Source organism: Anastrepha ludens, chromosome 4 (assembly GCF_028408465.1).
Source record: "Anastrepha ludens isolate Willacy chromosome 4, idAnaLude1.1, whole genome shotgun sequence".
NCBI classification, from domain to species: domain Eukaryota; kingdom Metazoa; phylum Arthropoda; class Insecta; order Diptera; family Tephritidae; genus Anastrepha; species Anastrepha ludens.
In genome coordinates, this window is record NC_071500.1 from 114,623,622 (window position 1) to 114,641,597 (window position 17,976).

A 17,976-nucleotide genomic window follows, 5' to 3' on the forward strand; every position below is an offset into this window, starting at 1 on the left:
TGGCATTAAGTTAAGTATGTAAGTACCAAAGTATGGCGCTGCATTAATATAATATATATTTACGTAATTATAGGTGCACGTATTTATATGGGCTTGCCCTTCTCTCCCAGCTGCAACACTCGGCCCGCGCTCGTTTTTTGCGGTCTTTGCGGCTCGTTGCAATTGTGTTGCTCTGCTTTGTTCTTGTTTGCTACACAATGTGTATTTTCCGATATCACTGCGACTTTCGTGCTTGTTTTTGTTTGCTTGCTTGTGTGGGTGTGTTAACAATAACTGAAGGACACCAAAAGAGGGTGACAAACACACACAAATCCAAATAAAAAACAAAAAGCGACAACAGTAGTGCCGGTTGCTGGTGGTTGGTAGCTGGTGGCTGGTGCTGCTGCTGCAATTGACGTACGTACGAGCATTACTTTTGTTGTTGCTGGCACTTTTGTGGTTAATACTCTTGTTGTTGCCAGCATTATTGTTTTTACTTGCCCTGCTTGCTTCCCTTCTATGCATTTGTGAAATGCCGCAGTGTACTCATGTACAAGAATGTTCGGTCTGTCTGCTTGCTTGACTACTATGCAAAGGAAAAACGTCAAAGCGCAAAAGGAAAACAAAGAATATCGAATTACATTCAACTGTATCACCCGCACATGCACACTTATTCAGATGTGTATGTATGCAGTGTACTTGTATATTGAAACGTGCTAAGAAGCGTTTTAGAGGACCTATGAAAGGCAGTGAAAGACAATCTTCGTCGATCAAGGTCAGACCAAAGCTGAAGGCGTTTGAATAAGGACGAAAATCAAAGCGGGATTAAAGGCTTAAAGTAACGAACTCGGATGCAGAAAGTTCGTGGATATTATTCAACATTACAAGCATTTCTAACAAATTTTGGAACCTGGCAAGATTCACATTTAACAGACATTCCCAGAAAAGATTTCTGTGGGAAATGGGCACTTCAGTGTGAGCTTCATGGCTATGGCTTTTTTGTAAATATTTGCTTTTTTCTTGTTTTTGTAATTACCTGAGTCTTTTCCTCCCTTGACACAAATACCAAAACCATGGTCGATCTGTTGATCGCGCGACATGTTAATGGTACGTGTGGTTAATTCATGAATATTCGTTATACTACGATCTCGATCTCGCTCACGATACATCTGCAAAGAGAAAATACAGCCCACATGTAATTCTAAAATCTCACCAACGTACAGAAATAAATAAAATTGCATCTTCTTTCACCTACCTGATGCGTGGTCGAAGGTGGACTACTCGCCGGACTGCGTCGTCCGGTACGATCTCTTATGCCGTTGCTGTAGTGGTAGCTGCTTGTAGGAACTGAAGACGACTGTGTCGCACCAAACATACGTAGCACTTGCTCCGGTGAGATCGGTCGCTTTTTATTGCCATTTGCCATACCCATGCTGCTGTGTGCACGCCCACCCATAGTCGCCGTTGAATTGGGCAGTGTGCCCCCACCACCGGTGGCCGCCATGTGGCTAGTAGCTGAAGCTGATAGATATGACGAACCGCGACCCGGCAAAGAACCACCTTTGGTTGGCGCGCCTGCCGTATTGTAATAGTAGTGTGGCGAATGTGGCCGTTCCACAATCGTATACGACGTGCCGGGCGGTGAGTAATAGAGACCAGAACGGCCGCCACGCAATGAACTCGTACTATTGCCGATACGCGAACCAATGCCGTATGTACCGCTAAGACCAACCGACGACGAACCGATCACGCCCGGCGGTGGACTTATCATACCAAACGAAACGTCTTCCGCCTCGTAACTGCTTGGTGTGCGCAGTGGATGCGCACTGAGGCCGGCTGAACTGCCAGTCGGTACGCTCGATGAGGATTGCGGTTGTTGTAGGCCAGGCGCTGCACTAGGATGCAAGGCGGTCGCATGTGCAGGAGGTGCATAATAATAGCCACGCGAACTCCATCGTGAGGGTCCAAGATCGCATAATTCTGCATAATCATTTCCAGCTGCGCTCATTGTCGGGGGGTCGCCGTCGTATGGTAAGCCGCCCCCAAGGCGCATTACAAGACACACTGCAAAATGAATATAAGTTAAGGAGTTATTAATGAGCTGGAGCTTCGGAATATTTGCTTATTTTCTAGTGTGCAATGAGAAATATGAACTATATTTGAGCTTGTAAAATAGAGTAAATACGAATATTAGGCTCTTAGGGGCTTAGAAGACCTTTTAGTGTGCCGCGGAAAATAACATAAAAATTCGTAACCCTATTACATTATTATTATTACATTACATTACTAAATACAGTTTAAACAACTTCTCATATGGCTGTCATAGATTGTCAAGAGAACTAAGGGGATGAATTTGTCTTATGAAAAGTTTTGCAGCTGAAAAGAGAATGGTGGAATGCAGCTTCTCATTAGCTTGGAATGGCCGAAGAAAGTAGTTTTCTCCAATTCATGGGATGGTATTAGGTTCGTTTGTGATGTCACATACAGTCTCTGTTCCCTTCCTATGTTACATTAAGTCCACTCATCAAGTTTGTTATTACTTTTATTTTCATCTGGGATGTCTCCGCAAGATTTTGTAAGACTTATTTGACAAGAGAGTGCTCTTCTCGTCTACCGGACCATAAGAAACATAATATTATTATTTCTTATTTCTTATTTTCTCTTATATTTCTTAAAAGTGCTGAGCCATATGATAACACTGTAGTCACCGAAGGCATCACGCCTGCAGACATTTGCTAGAGTCTGAGCTATAACCCAGACATGTGAGGAGGTATCTTTTCAACTATAACGGCGAGATCCAGGACAAAGCACAACTGCAACTACTGGATCTGACAGTATGTAGACAGACATTAAACGAAATTCATCAGAATACCCTGACCACCTTCCTAAGCCTTCAATCTTTGAATGCCGTTATCGGAGTCCAACCACCACCCATTGCAAACGAAGAGCTTCAGTTGCCTCGCGAGACCCGCGTTCCTTTAACCACCTTTTCACCCAACTTATCAAAACAGTACGTTGGACCTACCGTTAGATGAGTTAGACGAAGACGATGGGTGACTATACTACACTGGCAGCGTTAAGTAAACTGTTCCAAAAAAAACAGCAACTGTAGTCAATTCAGATGTCTGTACTTTCACTCGCTGATCATCCAATGCCATACTAAGTATTTATCGCAACTCGTAGTGGTACAATCGCACTGAAATTAAGTGAACCAGTGGCTTATGATGCCAACTCATACATTCCTCTGACGTGTATTTTGATTTTTTGAAGTGGCAATGCCGACCATTTTAAGTTTCAGGAACTTATGGACTTATCCACGGACTGGAAAGACTCGGCTCGAGAGTTAAGGTCCCAATAAAATGGGACTACCTTTCAATTAATGATATTTACCCACGCTTACCAATTCTCTTGTATAAATTCTCACAACTTTATTAGACATCGACTCATTTATTAGTAATGCAGATACCTTCTTCATGTTAAAATATTCGGGTGAGGTCACAATGTAAAGAATTTTCTCCTACAGTCTTTGAGCGCAATGAAAATTATTCCAGATTACAACTTCGTCTACCCTATATGTTTTATAATTATGCTAATTGAGGTAATTCACATATGTAGATGCAAAGTTAGTACTGGAGTGATGTAATAAGTTTCCGAATTTCTGTCATGCTAATATTTCTGAGTTTCTGGACTATAAAAGTGGATGAAATATTAAAAAATAGTTTAAAAATAATTTTCGTTTTTTCAATTTTAACCTACTTAACATCGCTTAGTACAATCAAAAGTCAAACCCATATATCTGGATATGAATCACTAATAAACCCACACTATTTACCATCACAATTCTCAGCGCAGTAGTAAATGCATAGACGGTAACATAACCAATCTTTGCACTCGTATTTACTTAAGTGTGTATTATGTAGTTGTGCGAACATGACATCCTAACCCAGTGTTTAAGAGGTCCCAAGCGGGCAGAGAACAGCTTAATCAATCTGTTGGAACATTAAAAGCGCTGAATAATTTCTTAGTTATGAGCGAATGCGAAGGCAAATACAAACTACCAAGCACTCGCACACATTTACTCACATACACATAGATATATATGCATTAGCCGCGTAACAAAAAGCTATCGCAGCGCGCAGAGTGAAGCGTGAAGCGTGTAAAGTGAAGTAAAGCACTCTCGAAGGATTTATTGTCTGTGCTGAGCTCAACTTTTGCTGCATTTTAGACATTTGTATCAGTACTGCGAGTGCGTATGTTTACAAACACCTATACTATTACATTTTCTTGGCTCCGCAGCCAAATGCGTGAGCTTTCCATTTGAACTATAAAGTGTGTGGGCTTGGCGTACGCAGCACTTGCAATGCGTTTGAAAGCCAAAATGATGGGCACATGTACCTACACACACACACGAGTTCACAGACGAGCAGAACTTGTGCCTTGCAATAGGAGTATTTATCAAACGGCGGCTACCGAGATGACATGCAACACAACCGCATAGCCGCAGTGCATCGAAAGCCGCAGCAATATAACCGTAGTAACCAACAACTGCAACAACAATGCCGCCGAGCAATTCCCTGTGCTGATAGTGAGTATAAAAATGGTGGGCATAACATACTTTTGTGATTTACGCGCTGCATTCGCGTGTTTTAAGTTGAAAATTGCCAGAGGACTAGTGTCGCTGTTATGTACCGACGAAATATTACTCATACGCCCCACTGCACAACCGGTCGAGCAGCAAGCATTTGAACTCTTCGTGAAGCAAACCGCAATTGTAAATGCTTGACTTTGGACAATGTGACATACCCCGCATAGAAACGCAAACATTATGTGGTCTAATAAAATTTAGATTGGCTTTGCTTGCCCTGCTAATATTGCTGTTTAAATATGTACTGTATCCAAATAATCTCAGCCAGCTTAGCGCGAAAAAGCACGAACGTGACATTTAAAATGTGAAATTTAGTAGTAAGCATGCTTGAGTGGAACAAAATGGTGCTACTAGAGAGGCGAGTGTGCCCTTTACTCGTAATGCTGCCACCTTACACCTTCTTGGCATGCCAAGTCAGTGCGACGTACTTGTTGCACACACCAATTATCCCTGGGTCTGCCAAGTCACGCGGCTAGCAAATGCAAATACGAGTCATACTTATAATGACAATTGCTATTTGCGCTCTTTTCAATTATAATAATGTAGAAACTAATTATTAAATATATTCATAAATTAATACTAATTGTACACGCGAAGGAAAATGAAATTACTTGATGAAATATAAAAGGAAAATAGCAGAAAAAACAGACGGAAATTAAATGTAAAACATAATTAAAATCTGCGCTTTAGAAATATCTATGCGTACTTAAGAGAAAGCGCAATCAATTGAGAAGTGAGAAGCAAAAAATTCAAATTATTCAAAGGTTCATCTGCGAGTCGGTTTGTGAATGGACGAGCGAGATAATTGCGCATAAATTTGCATAATCTATACCAGCACACCAACGTCAATGCTTGCCGTTTAATGAAGAAAATTAAAAAAAAAAAAGAATATTTAGTGCTTGAGTAAATGCTGCGTGTAAATGATAGCGACGTGAGAGTCTGGAAGTAGAAGGAGAGTTTGCCTTGCAACCAGAAAAAATAAAAAGTACAACTTGAAGGAAATAACACTTCGAGTGTACTTTTAGCGCTTCTAATAATTATACAAATAACTATTCACAAAAAGAGCAATTAGGAAGTGGGAAGGAAAGGGTAACTATTAAGTAAATAACATAAAGTTATACAGCTATTAATGTTTTTTGATAGTTTTTGATAGTGTGCGCCCAAGTAGTTTAGCGCGATGAAACTTTCGGCTGATAAAAGAGTCTGTGCTATGTGCAGACCCTAATGATATGCTAAGACTCTTATGGTAGCTCCATTTTTCATAAGACTAGCTGAAAGGATTTGGCTTTAGATTGCTTTCAGGTCCATCTCCGAATTTCGAGGGCAGGGTGGGCAGAGGTGTCCATATATTCCGAATATCTGGGGATCTCGTTCAGTTTTCTGCTTCCCGACTAATGTAGTGTCTGTCAGACTAAACTTTCAGGCTGTAATGAAAGCCGTGACACTGTTACAGTGTGATGCGGTACCTGAAGATGATATCTACATTTAAACATTTAAGAACATGTAGGCTACTTATTTTTGAAGAAATCGTAAGAGCAGCGAATGAAAGATGATGTTACGAAACCACCTGCATAATCGCCCGACAATTAGGTCCGACTCTCAATACTAAGCACACAGAATCTCTACTAAGCCAAAATAAGCGCAGTTTTAGCACACTGCTTTCTGTTATAACGGAGCAACGCCAAAAGATGGGCGAGCAAACACATGACATGGTACGCCATGAAGAAGTCAGAGAAATATGCGATATGCAAGACATTGGCAGGTGGAGCAGAAGACGCAAAAGAGAGTAGAAAAATCATGTGCAAAACATGCCTGACCATCGACTAGCCAAAGCCACGATGATGGGTTAACCACTGACGGCGAGGCCACCAGGACGTTCACCATTCGAAATTATAATAATAATTAATACCGAAAATTAATAATAATTTTTTACAAATATATTTTTTATTATTATTTTTGTAATAGTTGTTTTTTTGTAGTAACTGCATTAATTGTTGAATAAGAGGATTTGCTCTTCAACTGAAGAAGAAGAAAAAAAAGGAAGAAGTCTCGAGTTCGCCCTGAATATTTGTATGATAAGCACACAAACTAAAGATATCTTAGCATTTTTAATGTGGTCCAAAGCTCACAAGTTCTTCTCATTCTTCCTAATTGAGTTAAATGAAGCTGTAATTTCTTCCTCGTGTTAAACAGCATCAATTATTTTATTCATTAATTTTATGTTATAGCCTGATGTTATAGACAACATGTTCGGAGCAAAGCGAGGTCAATCAGCTTCAGGCTTCAGTATAGCCAGAAGCCCATCCTTGGACATGTTGGTGTTGAAGTCCCCGACGATGATTTTTATACCATGACGGAGGCAGTTATTATAAGGACGCTTTAGGCACTCTTAGAAGTAATCCTTAGTCGTTAAGCCGTGCGCGCGTGAGCAACATGTTGAGGAAAAACAATTAAGAGAAAAAAGAAAAAAAAATAAAAAGTTGTGCCCCATTTCCGATATTCGCCAAGCCACGTTCCTTATTATGATCGATGTATGAATTTAAATCATGGATTTCGTACATTTATGAATTAGAAAACAGACCAGTTATTACATTTGAAAAATTTCGAAAATTGTCGCTTATCTGTAAAACTTGAGTTAAAAAAAGAGAGTAGAATCTGTTTGTGAACGCAACGTAAATACTTTTTGTTTTTGGATTCTTGACGCCCACAATTTTTCTTTGCATTTTTTTTCTTGGTTTTTCGCCAAATTTATTATCCTCTAAATGCTTTTTTTTGCTGAGAGTTATTTCATATTTCTTTTAAAAAATTGAAATTAAAAAACCATCAGATAATCTTCAACAACAGAAGCATTCAACCGCAGCAGAGTCAAGTATTAGTCCGAAAGCGTTTCGACATACTTTTCAGTATTACATTAAGAATTTATGAGCAAAAAAAACAAAAAACAGTATGAAATAACGGCAGCTAGTATTTTGAAGCAATAAATTTCTGTGCCACAAGAAAATAGCAGAGCAGTGCTGATATGGCAGCGACCATTTATAAAAATGATACGCGAAGCAAAACATAACGAAAAGCTTAACCAAATCGCCTAGAAATGGAAAGGCTTCTCAGCAAGTCAAATGAAAGAAAAAAACTGAAGAAATTGCATGCAAAATATACAGTTTAATGCCATAACCAGCTAACAAAGCATTCCGGTAAAAATGAAAATGTGTTAGGCGTCGAAAAGGCGCTCCATATTCTATGTTTTTTTCCTTCCTTCTTTTTTATTTGTAAAACCAAGGAGCCCAGAAAAATGGCAGAAATGTGGGACTTACACGACACATATATTGATTTTTTAATTAAATATTAATGAAGCAGAAAGAGGCATAGATGTGACTACAAGCCAAAGAACCACGAAAAAAATTGTACGTGAAAAGCAAGCCAAAAAAAAAAGAAAGAAACAAAAGCAAAATAAAATATGCATACAAAGGCATATACATTTATATGCATCCGCATACGAAGATTGGCAAAAAGCAGTAAATAGGTAGAGAAAGCAGTCAAATTGCAAGTAAGACGTCTTGCACGACTGTGAACTCAAAAACGGAAAATGAACTCGAACGCTGAGGTCAAAAACAAGGCGCCATCGCCAGGCAAGCTTTAAGAGGCAAGAGGCCATTGAGCTTCAGCGCAGTCGTAGGATGAGCCCCACTCTAGGCTCCACCTCAAAATGTAGGCATTCAATAGTACTTTTAAACGCACATACACACACACATGTATAGTTAGGCAAGTATAAGATTACCGCGAGCCATTGTGGTTGACAAGAACTGCCGTGCGTGACGACCAGCGGCAGATGGCCAGATAGCGAAGCTCGGTTAGTATTTGAAAACAGAAGATAACAGAGAAATTAAAAGTAATAAAAACAACAACGAAAATCAATTCCTTATGCCGCACCCTGAATACAAATCTCTGTACAAGTCAACACATCATAGGAGCGGAAAAGAAAACAAGACAGAGATGACAATATTTGCTGATTATTATTTGCAATGCTTGTTGTTGCTGTTGCTGTTGTCTAGTTGCTGATGTACCTTATGCACACGCTGTAAGTGGGTTACATTGATTTTGTTTAACTGGAAAATACAATTACATGAATAACAATGGCAAAAACTTTGCGTTTGTATTGAACCGCGATTCATGAAACTTTTGCGGAAAAAATTTAATTTTAAATGGGTTTGAAAGCATTGCGTTGTTTCTTCTTTTATTTCGGCTTTATTGATTCGGAGTTCGGAATAATTATTGATTCGGTGTTCTAGGAAATTTTTTTTCCCCAAGGTTGGTTTAAATGGAAGCGCTTAGATTACTTCGAGGTTTGCACTTCGGCAGCATGGTATTTTGTGCCCTTTGGAGACGTTTACTGGTAATTCGAGCAAACAAGGAGGTGCTTTTCTATAGTTTTGTTAAGAAAGGTGAAGAAAGCTCTACTTAAAGTAAGTCTAAGGATGGTAAATGTACACCACAAAAACTTCAGGTCAACCACTTTGTTACCTTTCATGTCCAATGACGCGCTCCAGGCGACTGAAAATCGGAGGAAGTCGAGGAGGTTAGTGCGTGTTAGTACTTAACAGTGTGGAATATCCTGCGAAGGAACTGTGCATGATCTTTTAATAAAAATGCGACTAGACAGAGAAATAAAGGAAGACTTTAAAGACGCTACCATTAACTCATTGGACTCTGTGACCAAACAAGGCCATGACATGTTTCCCCAACTGTAGAAAGAAGTATAGAGAATTGCTGACTTTAAGCCATAGTTTGGCATAGACTGTTCCGAGCGTAGTTTTCTCACACTTCGAGTAAACTTTTTGACACTGCATTCCAGTCAATAGCAAATGCAAGTTTTTGAAAATGCTTCTGAATTAGCACCTGAAAATCATTAGTGAATGTTAATAATAATAATAATTAGCGCTTACACCCCTTTGGAAATTTGGCCGAGCTCCTCCCCCTATTTGCGCTAAATTTTGTATGAGGCTGGAAAGTATGACTTATATAGTTCTGATTAAAAACTGAACAATATTTAAACATAAGTAACAAAAATACTATCTTGAAAAACATAAAAAATAATGTAAAAAACTCAACCTGGTCTCAGTTGTGCTCGCCACTGTATGTTTGTAGGAACGATTGCTTAGCAAAAGCTTGTGTTTCGGTTAAAGTTATTCCCATTTACAGGTATTTGGCGGCCGCCTACTAATTTACGAATTGGTAATACCACAGCCACTTCATGCAACGCTGCACCACCCGCAGGAAGTGGATATGTGGAGAGCGGATGCACGGATATGATTGCGGAAACGAGGACTTACATTTACATAAAGATGCAAAATAACCACATACAAACAATGCGTATGATAATAAATTACTATTTATGTAAAAGAGAAGATATCCAGTACTCGTGTGCGTGCGAGTACATTAATTTAAAATTATGCATTACGATGTTTCAGGACGTGAAATAAAAGCAAGTCAAACAAATTTAAGTGAAATACACTTGCATACCCACACATACTTGTGTTATACTACGAAGCAGACACTCGTGCTTGAGCGATATTACAAGTATTCACGACGTGCACCAGAATCACAAAGTCATTCGGAAATGTAACAAAATGCAATAAATATTTCGGTAAAAAGAAAATATTTTGGACACAATGAAAGAAGAATGTATGAGCAAAAGTTGAATTCTTGTTTATAACTGTACACATATGCACTTACATACATTAGTATAGGCGAAAAGAAATATTTCAACAGGAAACAATTGAATGTTTGGCTGCCCGCCTGTCGTTAGGCACGAAACTACAAATTCTAAACTGTGAATTTTTGCTCGATGTTCTTTTCAGCTTTTTTATATATTTGGCGAAAAAAGCACCGGTAAATTCCGCTCGTTACTTATATTAGAAAAAATAAAATATTTCAGAAATGAACTTCTCGCACGCCAAAGTGACTACACGAAAGTTCTCGTGCATGCATGGAATACCAAAATTATAGAGGGGAAAATAATAACTTCAAAAAGTTTTATGTGCATATTATAAAAACTTAGCGTAACCACATTTGTTATGCCCCAGCTTATTTTAATGAGTGCTTTTAACGTTCACATAAAATGCTCTTTGGGTATATAAGTCCCACCATGGAAAGGTCCCAAGTAAGGGAGTTATAGTCAAGTATTCTCATGCAATCAAAGTAAGTTAATTACGCCAAATAAATCTCAATACTAAACTCCTGCGGCTACCGTAGCCGAATGCATTGGTGTGTGACTACCATTCGGAAGTTCACAGGCTCAAACCCCGCGCATGAAAAACCAATTGATAGATAAAGTTTTTCTAATAGCAGTCGTCCCTCGGTAGGCAATGACAAACCTCCGAGTGTATTTCTGCCATGAAAAAGCTCCTCATGACAAACCCTTTTGCCGTTCGAAGTCGGCTTAAAACTGGAGATTGCGCCATTTTGTGAAACAACATCAATATATAACCATCAGAGAGCTGGCAGAGGGCTAAAACGTGGCTTATGAATTCACTCAGGACGTTGTAGTTAATTATTTGACTTTGCGCCAAGTTGCTGCAGAGTTGGATTTCATGCAGAAATGAAAATTTCAAAAGTCAACGTCATTTTTAAGCGACTTTAAACTTACACTTTGTTATACTGAAATTAAATAAGTTGATTAAAAAGTTGAACATTTTTTGAAATTTGTTAAGTTTTGGGGGATTTTGTACAAAGTTGGAACTTTGATCGTTATGTAAGAAAACACGAAAAAAACATAAACAATTTACGAAAAAATATTGAAAAATGAAAAATATTGCGTATATTGTAATAAGAAATGACTTACTAAATTAAATGGTAGATCAGTAAGATCACTGCCGCTCTCCATTATATATATATATATCATATAATTGGCGCGTACACACTTTTTGGGTGTTTGGGCGAGCTCCTCCTCCTATTTGTGGTGTGCGTCTTGATGTTGCTCCACAAATGGATGGACCTACAGTTTTAAGCTGACTCCGAACGGCAGATATTTTTATGACAAGCTTTTTCATGGCAGAAATACATTCGGTGGTCTGCATTTTTTTCCGAGGGGCGACCGCTATGAGAAAAATGTCTTTCTTAATTTGGTGTTTCACCGAGATTCGAACCTACGTTCTCTCTGTAAATTCCGAATGGTAGTCACGCACCAACCCATTCGGCTACGGCGGCCGCTCTCCATTACTTCCGACATTATTAAAAGAATACTGACATACATAATATACATATGTACGTGTGTCAAATATCGGTGAGTGAATGTTTCATAAAAATTATTTGAACTATGCTCTTATATCCCGTTTTAAGATAATCTCCAAGAAATTATAAGCTCAAGGAGTAACTTCCTTTCCAAAAATCTTATGAGAGAACTGTGTCTTATCTATATTTATATATTTTTTATTGTTTTCAGTACTCGCATGATAATTTCGCTCTCACATTCAGTCTCGACTATCGAAAACCTGTTCAGCCAGGCATCAATCTCCACATTTCTTCCGGGCGCGTGCACAATTAGATACTCAAATAACGGTTGTCTCTCTATTGGCACCCGAATCGCGTCAATGTACATCTGCTGTCAAAAGCGGAGCGCGCAGGCAAGAACGCCACGACATGCTTCATATGAACTGGCTACAAACGCCAGGAGTTCACTACTCAACCTAGTACGGAAGGATGGTGCTTTGTCTATGTAATATCGAATACAGTGCTCGTGTACTGATGTGTACTAGTAGACGTGGCATGGAGTGGCATAGCATGTCGCGGCATAATTTGAAGCGGCATGGCAAAAAGTTGACTGACGTTGTTGCTGTTGTCAATTCTATGAGTATGAAATGAGTGTATCTCCGCTTATGAATGTGCAATATTCATGAACGAATTTATGTGTGTGCGCACACGTGTTTGTGTGTCTGACTTTGTTTGGCTGGCCTACAATGCTATATGTCACGAAAGTTATTACTTTTTTACTATGGTATCTCATCCTATGCGTCATTCCGTTGCTTTGCTACGGTGCCAGCACCACCACCCCCAACTGTACCCTAACCAACTGTATAACTGTTTATTTTTTTGGATTTGTTTTTACAATTTGTTCCATACGCCTTAGTTGGTGGGTTTATTTGGTGGTTGGTTGCCTGTTCGACCGGGTCTGCCTCCACTTGACAACCGAATTGCCGCCATGCAAACCTTTCATTTGAAATGTTTTATGTTTTTTTGCCTCAAAAACAATTTATTTCACCAGCACACCGTTTACGGATATTCCAATTCACTCTTTAATATTCCTTTTTTTAATTTTTTAACATTTCTTTGATATCAAAGACGCAGCTGGGCATTTCATAGCCGCGTACTTAAAGGCGAGTGCTACAGTTGAATTCCTTTGCCTAAATATTGTACACTTGTACATACATATATACATATGTTCATAAGTGCTCCAAGTTTTCTATCAGCTTGTTTACCTATACATGAAAATGGTTATTCTTTTGGCGACGTAGAAAAATATGAAGCACAGGTGTGAACTAAATTAAAAGTTATGGCTTGGCTGCTCGCCGTCAATACACGCAAATAAAGACTAAAGACCTCAAATGCAATGGTATTAGAAAAGCAAATTTCTATCGACATAGCAGCAATTTTTGGGACAGTTGCCAAACTTTGTGGCAAAGTTTTGATTAGGTTTGAAAATGTCTAAGTCTTTTGAAGTTTTACAACTTTTGGTTATTGTTTGCGCATGAAATTAACTTTTTTTACAGTTAAAGTATAAACTGAATTTCATACTTCATTTATTTATATATATTTTACCCGAGGACTTAAAAACATTTTGCGTAATTTAGATCGAACTTCCATTTGGCACCACTGCGTGGGCAATGCAAGCGCCCACACGCGCAATGAAAGGGTCAAGTCATGGCAACTGGTCGCAGAACCACAAAAGAAGATGAAGTTAAAACTAGTTAAATAAATTTCAATTCGCTTAGAATCGGAAACCAAATTTTCTTACAAATTTAATACCCTTACTGATTCCATCTGCGGTTAGTATTGACAGCGTTATTCTTCGCTTTCCCCAAAACCTTCTCCAACCACATATAGTTCGTTTGGTTTAGTCTCATATTGGCCTGCCTTTCATAGTAAAGGGTAATCAGGTTGTAGATACTTTTCCCGATGGGGTTTTTGACAGACTACGTGACTACTGTCAAACTAAATACATCATTTTTTTCAGTATTTATTAACATTTCATCATGGAAAGACTTACGCTTCATTTCGAAAATCGACGCTCTGTAAAAAGTGTTCATCGCGCGCTCAGGCCCATTTTGGGCTCAATGCAATCAAGCAAAATTGTCATATTTGAGTTGAAGAGCCACCCGAAGCCATTCAAAAACAGCCGTTAAATCTATTGAAAATAATCGCCTATTGACTGGTCGAATCATGGCCCCATATTTCTTCAAGGACGAGACTGCCGCCAATGTAACAGTGAATGGCGAACATTATCGCTCCATGATATATGACTTTTTGATGCCGAAAAGTGAAGCCCGTGATTTCCACAACATTTGCCTCCAACAAAATGGCGTTACTAGCCGTACAGGTCGTGAAACAATGGATTTACTGCGTCGTCGTTGCGGTGAACAATTTATCTCTCGTCTCGGTCTCGGACTGGCCACCAAGTGTGGTATCACACCTTAGGACTTTTATTAGTGGGAGTTTGTAAAAAGTAAATACTTTGTGAGGCTTCACTTGAGGCATTGTAAAATATTTATATGTAAAATATTTTTAGATAATATGGTAACTCTATACCGCAAAGCTATATGTGAAAAGCTCTTTACAGTTTTCGTGCTTTCTGATAAATACCCTATTTACTACGTAACATTCCTTTCATTCATCCCTATGAGTTGCCGGCCAGATGCTTACACACGAGCAAGGTGACCATTATTTGAAATCTGAAGTACCCTTTTTAAGCAATCCATAGTAGCCCAAGCCTCTTCGTTCGGCCTATTAGAATAGAAATGCATTCATCCAACACTTAGCTCTTTGACAACAGCTTGACAACTCCTGCAATTTTAAAGTGAATTGGTGTCATTCAGTCATCATGGCAACAAATAACTACTTGCAGAAGAAAGGATGGATTTTATTATTAGTTTTGTATACTTTTAAGCTTAGGACCGTAGTTTTTTTTTTAATTTAATATATAAATTCCATTTTACTTTTAGTAAATATTTACTAGATAAAAGCTATGCCATCTAAACGCATTCAATCGCATAGTAGGATATTTCCATTTTTAATGTCCCATTTACGCGCCTGAGTGGTAGCTACGTGCACACCCAGGTAGAATGGTCGACTGTCGGTCGCATGTACTGAATTTCGATTTTAAGCTTTGCTCCCTACTATTCCTTCATGAATACCCTATACATTTTGCAACTTTACATAGGCAAATAAACTTGCATATTTTACAGAGTACCTGTGCGCACCAAAGAGATCTGCAGGAGATAAAAAAATATGCAGAATATATTTAAACCTTAAGTAAGGAAAACAACAACAGCGATACGATAGTAGCTCAGCAAAAAAAAAGCGCCAACTGTTTAAATAGGTATCTTAACAACCCCATTATAGCTTAGTGAAAGTAAGAAAAATCAACTTTCTCGCACATTGAAAATAATCCTTTTCTATTTATGCGCCGGCAGGCTCAGCTTCAGCTTTAGATTCGGTTTCGGCTTCACCGCCGTTGCAGCCACAGCCGCAACCATAACCACAAATTTATGTGTAAGACGTACACATATTCGCAATTTACTTATACATTCATGCAGCATCACATACAGCCGTCAGCCAACCCTCGTAAAGGTATATGAAGATAGATATAAGTAAAAGGACGCCATCTGCAATGTCGCTCTGACCTGTGCGCTCTGCCTGTGGCGGCTTCAACGCCCCTTGTTGCAAAAATCACTTAAGACGCAGTAAATATGAAAGAAAGTGGAATAAAATAGAAAATATTGAAGTACAGATGCGCAGGTGGGAATGAATTGAATGAGTTGAGCTATGAGATTATACATGCATTACACACACACTTTAACCTGCAATGGGTGTGAGAGGGTTAAATGTGTTCGAGTACAGGACAAGATATTTATGTGTGTAGGTATACGCAGAAGTCTTTGAAATGGAATTAGGCTATTTGCTATGAAGCAGGCGTTAGTCTTATAAATATATGTACGTGTATTAGATGTATATAAGTTACTGGGGTCGAATGCGGCCCTGCGATTTAGTAATTTAACACCTGTATTTGTGTGAAAGTGGCAGTCTCACAAGATAGGGTAACAGTGGTTTTCATGCACTTTTGCGCAAATTTCTTCCTTCTTTATCGATATATGATACAAACACCAGCCACCACGGCGATAAGTAATTTTTTTCAAGCGCATGTGAAAGGAAGCTTTTTCTCAATTTGGAACTGAAACACTGAAAACACTATATATATTTAAATTTTTGAAGCCACGAAATTGAAACTAGTTGGTGGTTCTTAAATTTTTCGAAGCTGATTTTATTTAGGTTGAGAATATTGCACCAGCAGTACGAGGAAGTGTTACTTAGTTCGGTGAAACTGTCAAGTGTTGTGAGCGTCTCATAACAGGAGCAGAAAAAATGCCTGAAAAGAATCAAAGGCGAATAAGTATTACAGCGGGCTTAAGCGGGCCCGTGAAAAGGTCGTTGCCGTTATGTAGAGCCCTTTCGCATTCAGAGCTGCAGCGCAGATAATGGCTATGGTGGGGTTGATGCGGTGCAATTAAAGGTATTTGTGCTAGTTCTACATGCGGTTCAAGGGTCGTACGCAGAGCTCTTCGTTACACGAAAATGTTAATTGCCTCTTTCACTGTTACTTTTATAGGAAATAGCTTTTAGCGGTACTATAATTATAATTGGTGGTTACACCCTTTTTGCGGCATGCTTCTTGATGTTGTTCCACAAATGGGGCGCTTCCAGTTTTAAAGCCAACTCCGAACGGCACATGATTTTTTATGAGGAGCTTTTTTATGGCAGGAATTCACTCGGAGGATTTTTATTGCCTGCTGAAGAGTGACTGCTATTAGAAACACTTTTTCTGTCATTTCGTGTTCCATGCTCAAAGTTTCGAACCTGTGCACATCCGAATGGTAGTCACTAATCCATTCGGCCGCGGTGACCGCCGAAATCCCCGTTGGAATACTCTCAATGAAGATATAATCAAAACGTACGACATCTTTGGCACTTTGATTGCCAAGCGGAGTAATACCGCTATGTATCAGTTGCCTTCCCTAGAGTTTTAGTTTCATAATTACCATTTGCCGAACCACTTGCCTAGGACTATTAGGGATCACACTGTTAGCAATCTGGACCCTGGAAGTTTTCAGATCTCACTGCAGACGATTTTTTCGCTCGGCACAGAGCAATGCATTTCATCTGGTCAATTGGTTTCTCGAATGTGAAAAAGGAATGGCACTACTACCAGTCCACCAAATAACCACTGACCTCCGAAGATGTAACATCAGTTGACCTCGGTGCTTACATGCACTGACGGGAGAGGCAACAAATACCAACGAGGAAGATTTACCCTGTTTACCTTGCTTATGTGAGTGCTGTTCTGCCTTCAGATGGCATCCTGAGTGTGCTGTTTGTGCTTGAAAGAACGAACAGTTTTTCAATTTTCTCTGTGCTATTGTAAGAAAGTGCCCTCGCATACCTTAAGTGTTGCCATAAAATATGAATTATGCCACTTAAATGGCTTAGTACACCTCTTGCACTAACTCCAGCAAAGAGTTCCATACAATTGTGCGGTCATGCGAGTGAGCACCACAGAAAGGTCCCACCTTCACCACCTGGATGCAACACACTTGTGGCACATTTGCAAGCTTATTGGGACGTTATTGAAAAAGTTTGCACTTAGAGCACAAATTAATTAAAAAAAAAAAAGAAAGCGGGAGAGAAAGCAGCAGTGTAATTCTCGCAAAGACTTAGTTCGCAGTCAGTTGGCTGTTGTAGTTCCTACTTTTGTGACTTTTAAACAGCGGCGCTTGTCCTTCTTTACAACACTTGGCGTGGAGGCATAAAAATAGCAAATAAATTTTAATAGTGCAAGAAAAGTGAAACTGAACAAGACGGCGAAAAACATGGAACGCGATAATGCACACCCGCATTTATGCATATGTAGTGCACTCATAGCGAGCAAAGCGTGAAAATGAAATTAATACTTGAAGGTTATTATTACGTATTTGATTCATGACTATCTTGTTACGTTTACCAGAACTATTGATTTGCTTGCCCGAATCAATTTGTACACAAGCACAAGCATGCATACATACATGTACTTACATACAGCCAGTCAAGTA

General features: G+C 39.1%; 1 protein-coding gene across 2 annotated transcripts in view; it reads right to left on the reverse strand.

Annotated features, from left to right (window-relative positions):
* Positions 1-17,976, reverse strand: part of LOC128860689 (whirlin) — a 110,914-nt gene that overhangs the window by 78,121 nt on the left and 14,817 nt on the right. For both annotated transcript variants that reach the window (XM_054098349.1, XM_054098348.1), the window contains exons 2-3: positions 1,235-2,043; positions 1,016-1,148 (exon numbers count right to left, since the gene is read on the reverse strand). In XM_054098349.1, the coding sequence (XP_053954324.1) occupies positions 1,016-1,148; positions 1,235-2,032 (931 nt within the window). In that variant the 5' untranslated portion in view covers positions 2,033-2,043. The remainder of the gene's footprint in view (positions 1-1,015; positions 1,149-1,234; positions 2,044-17,976) is intronic.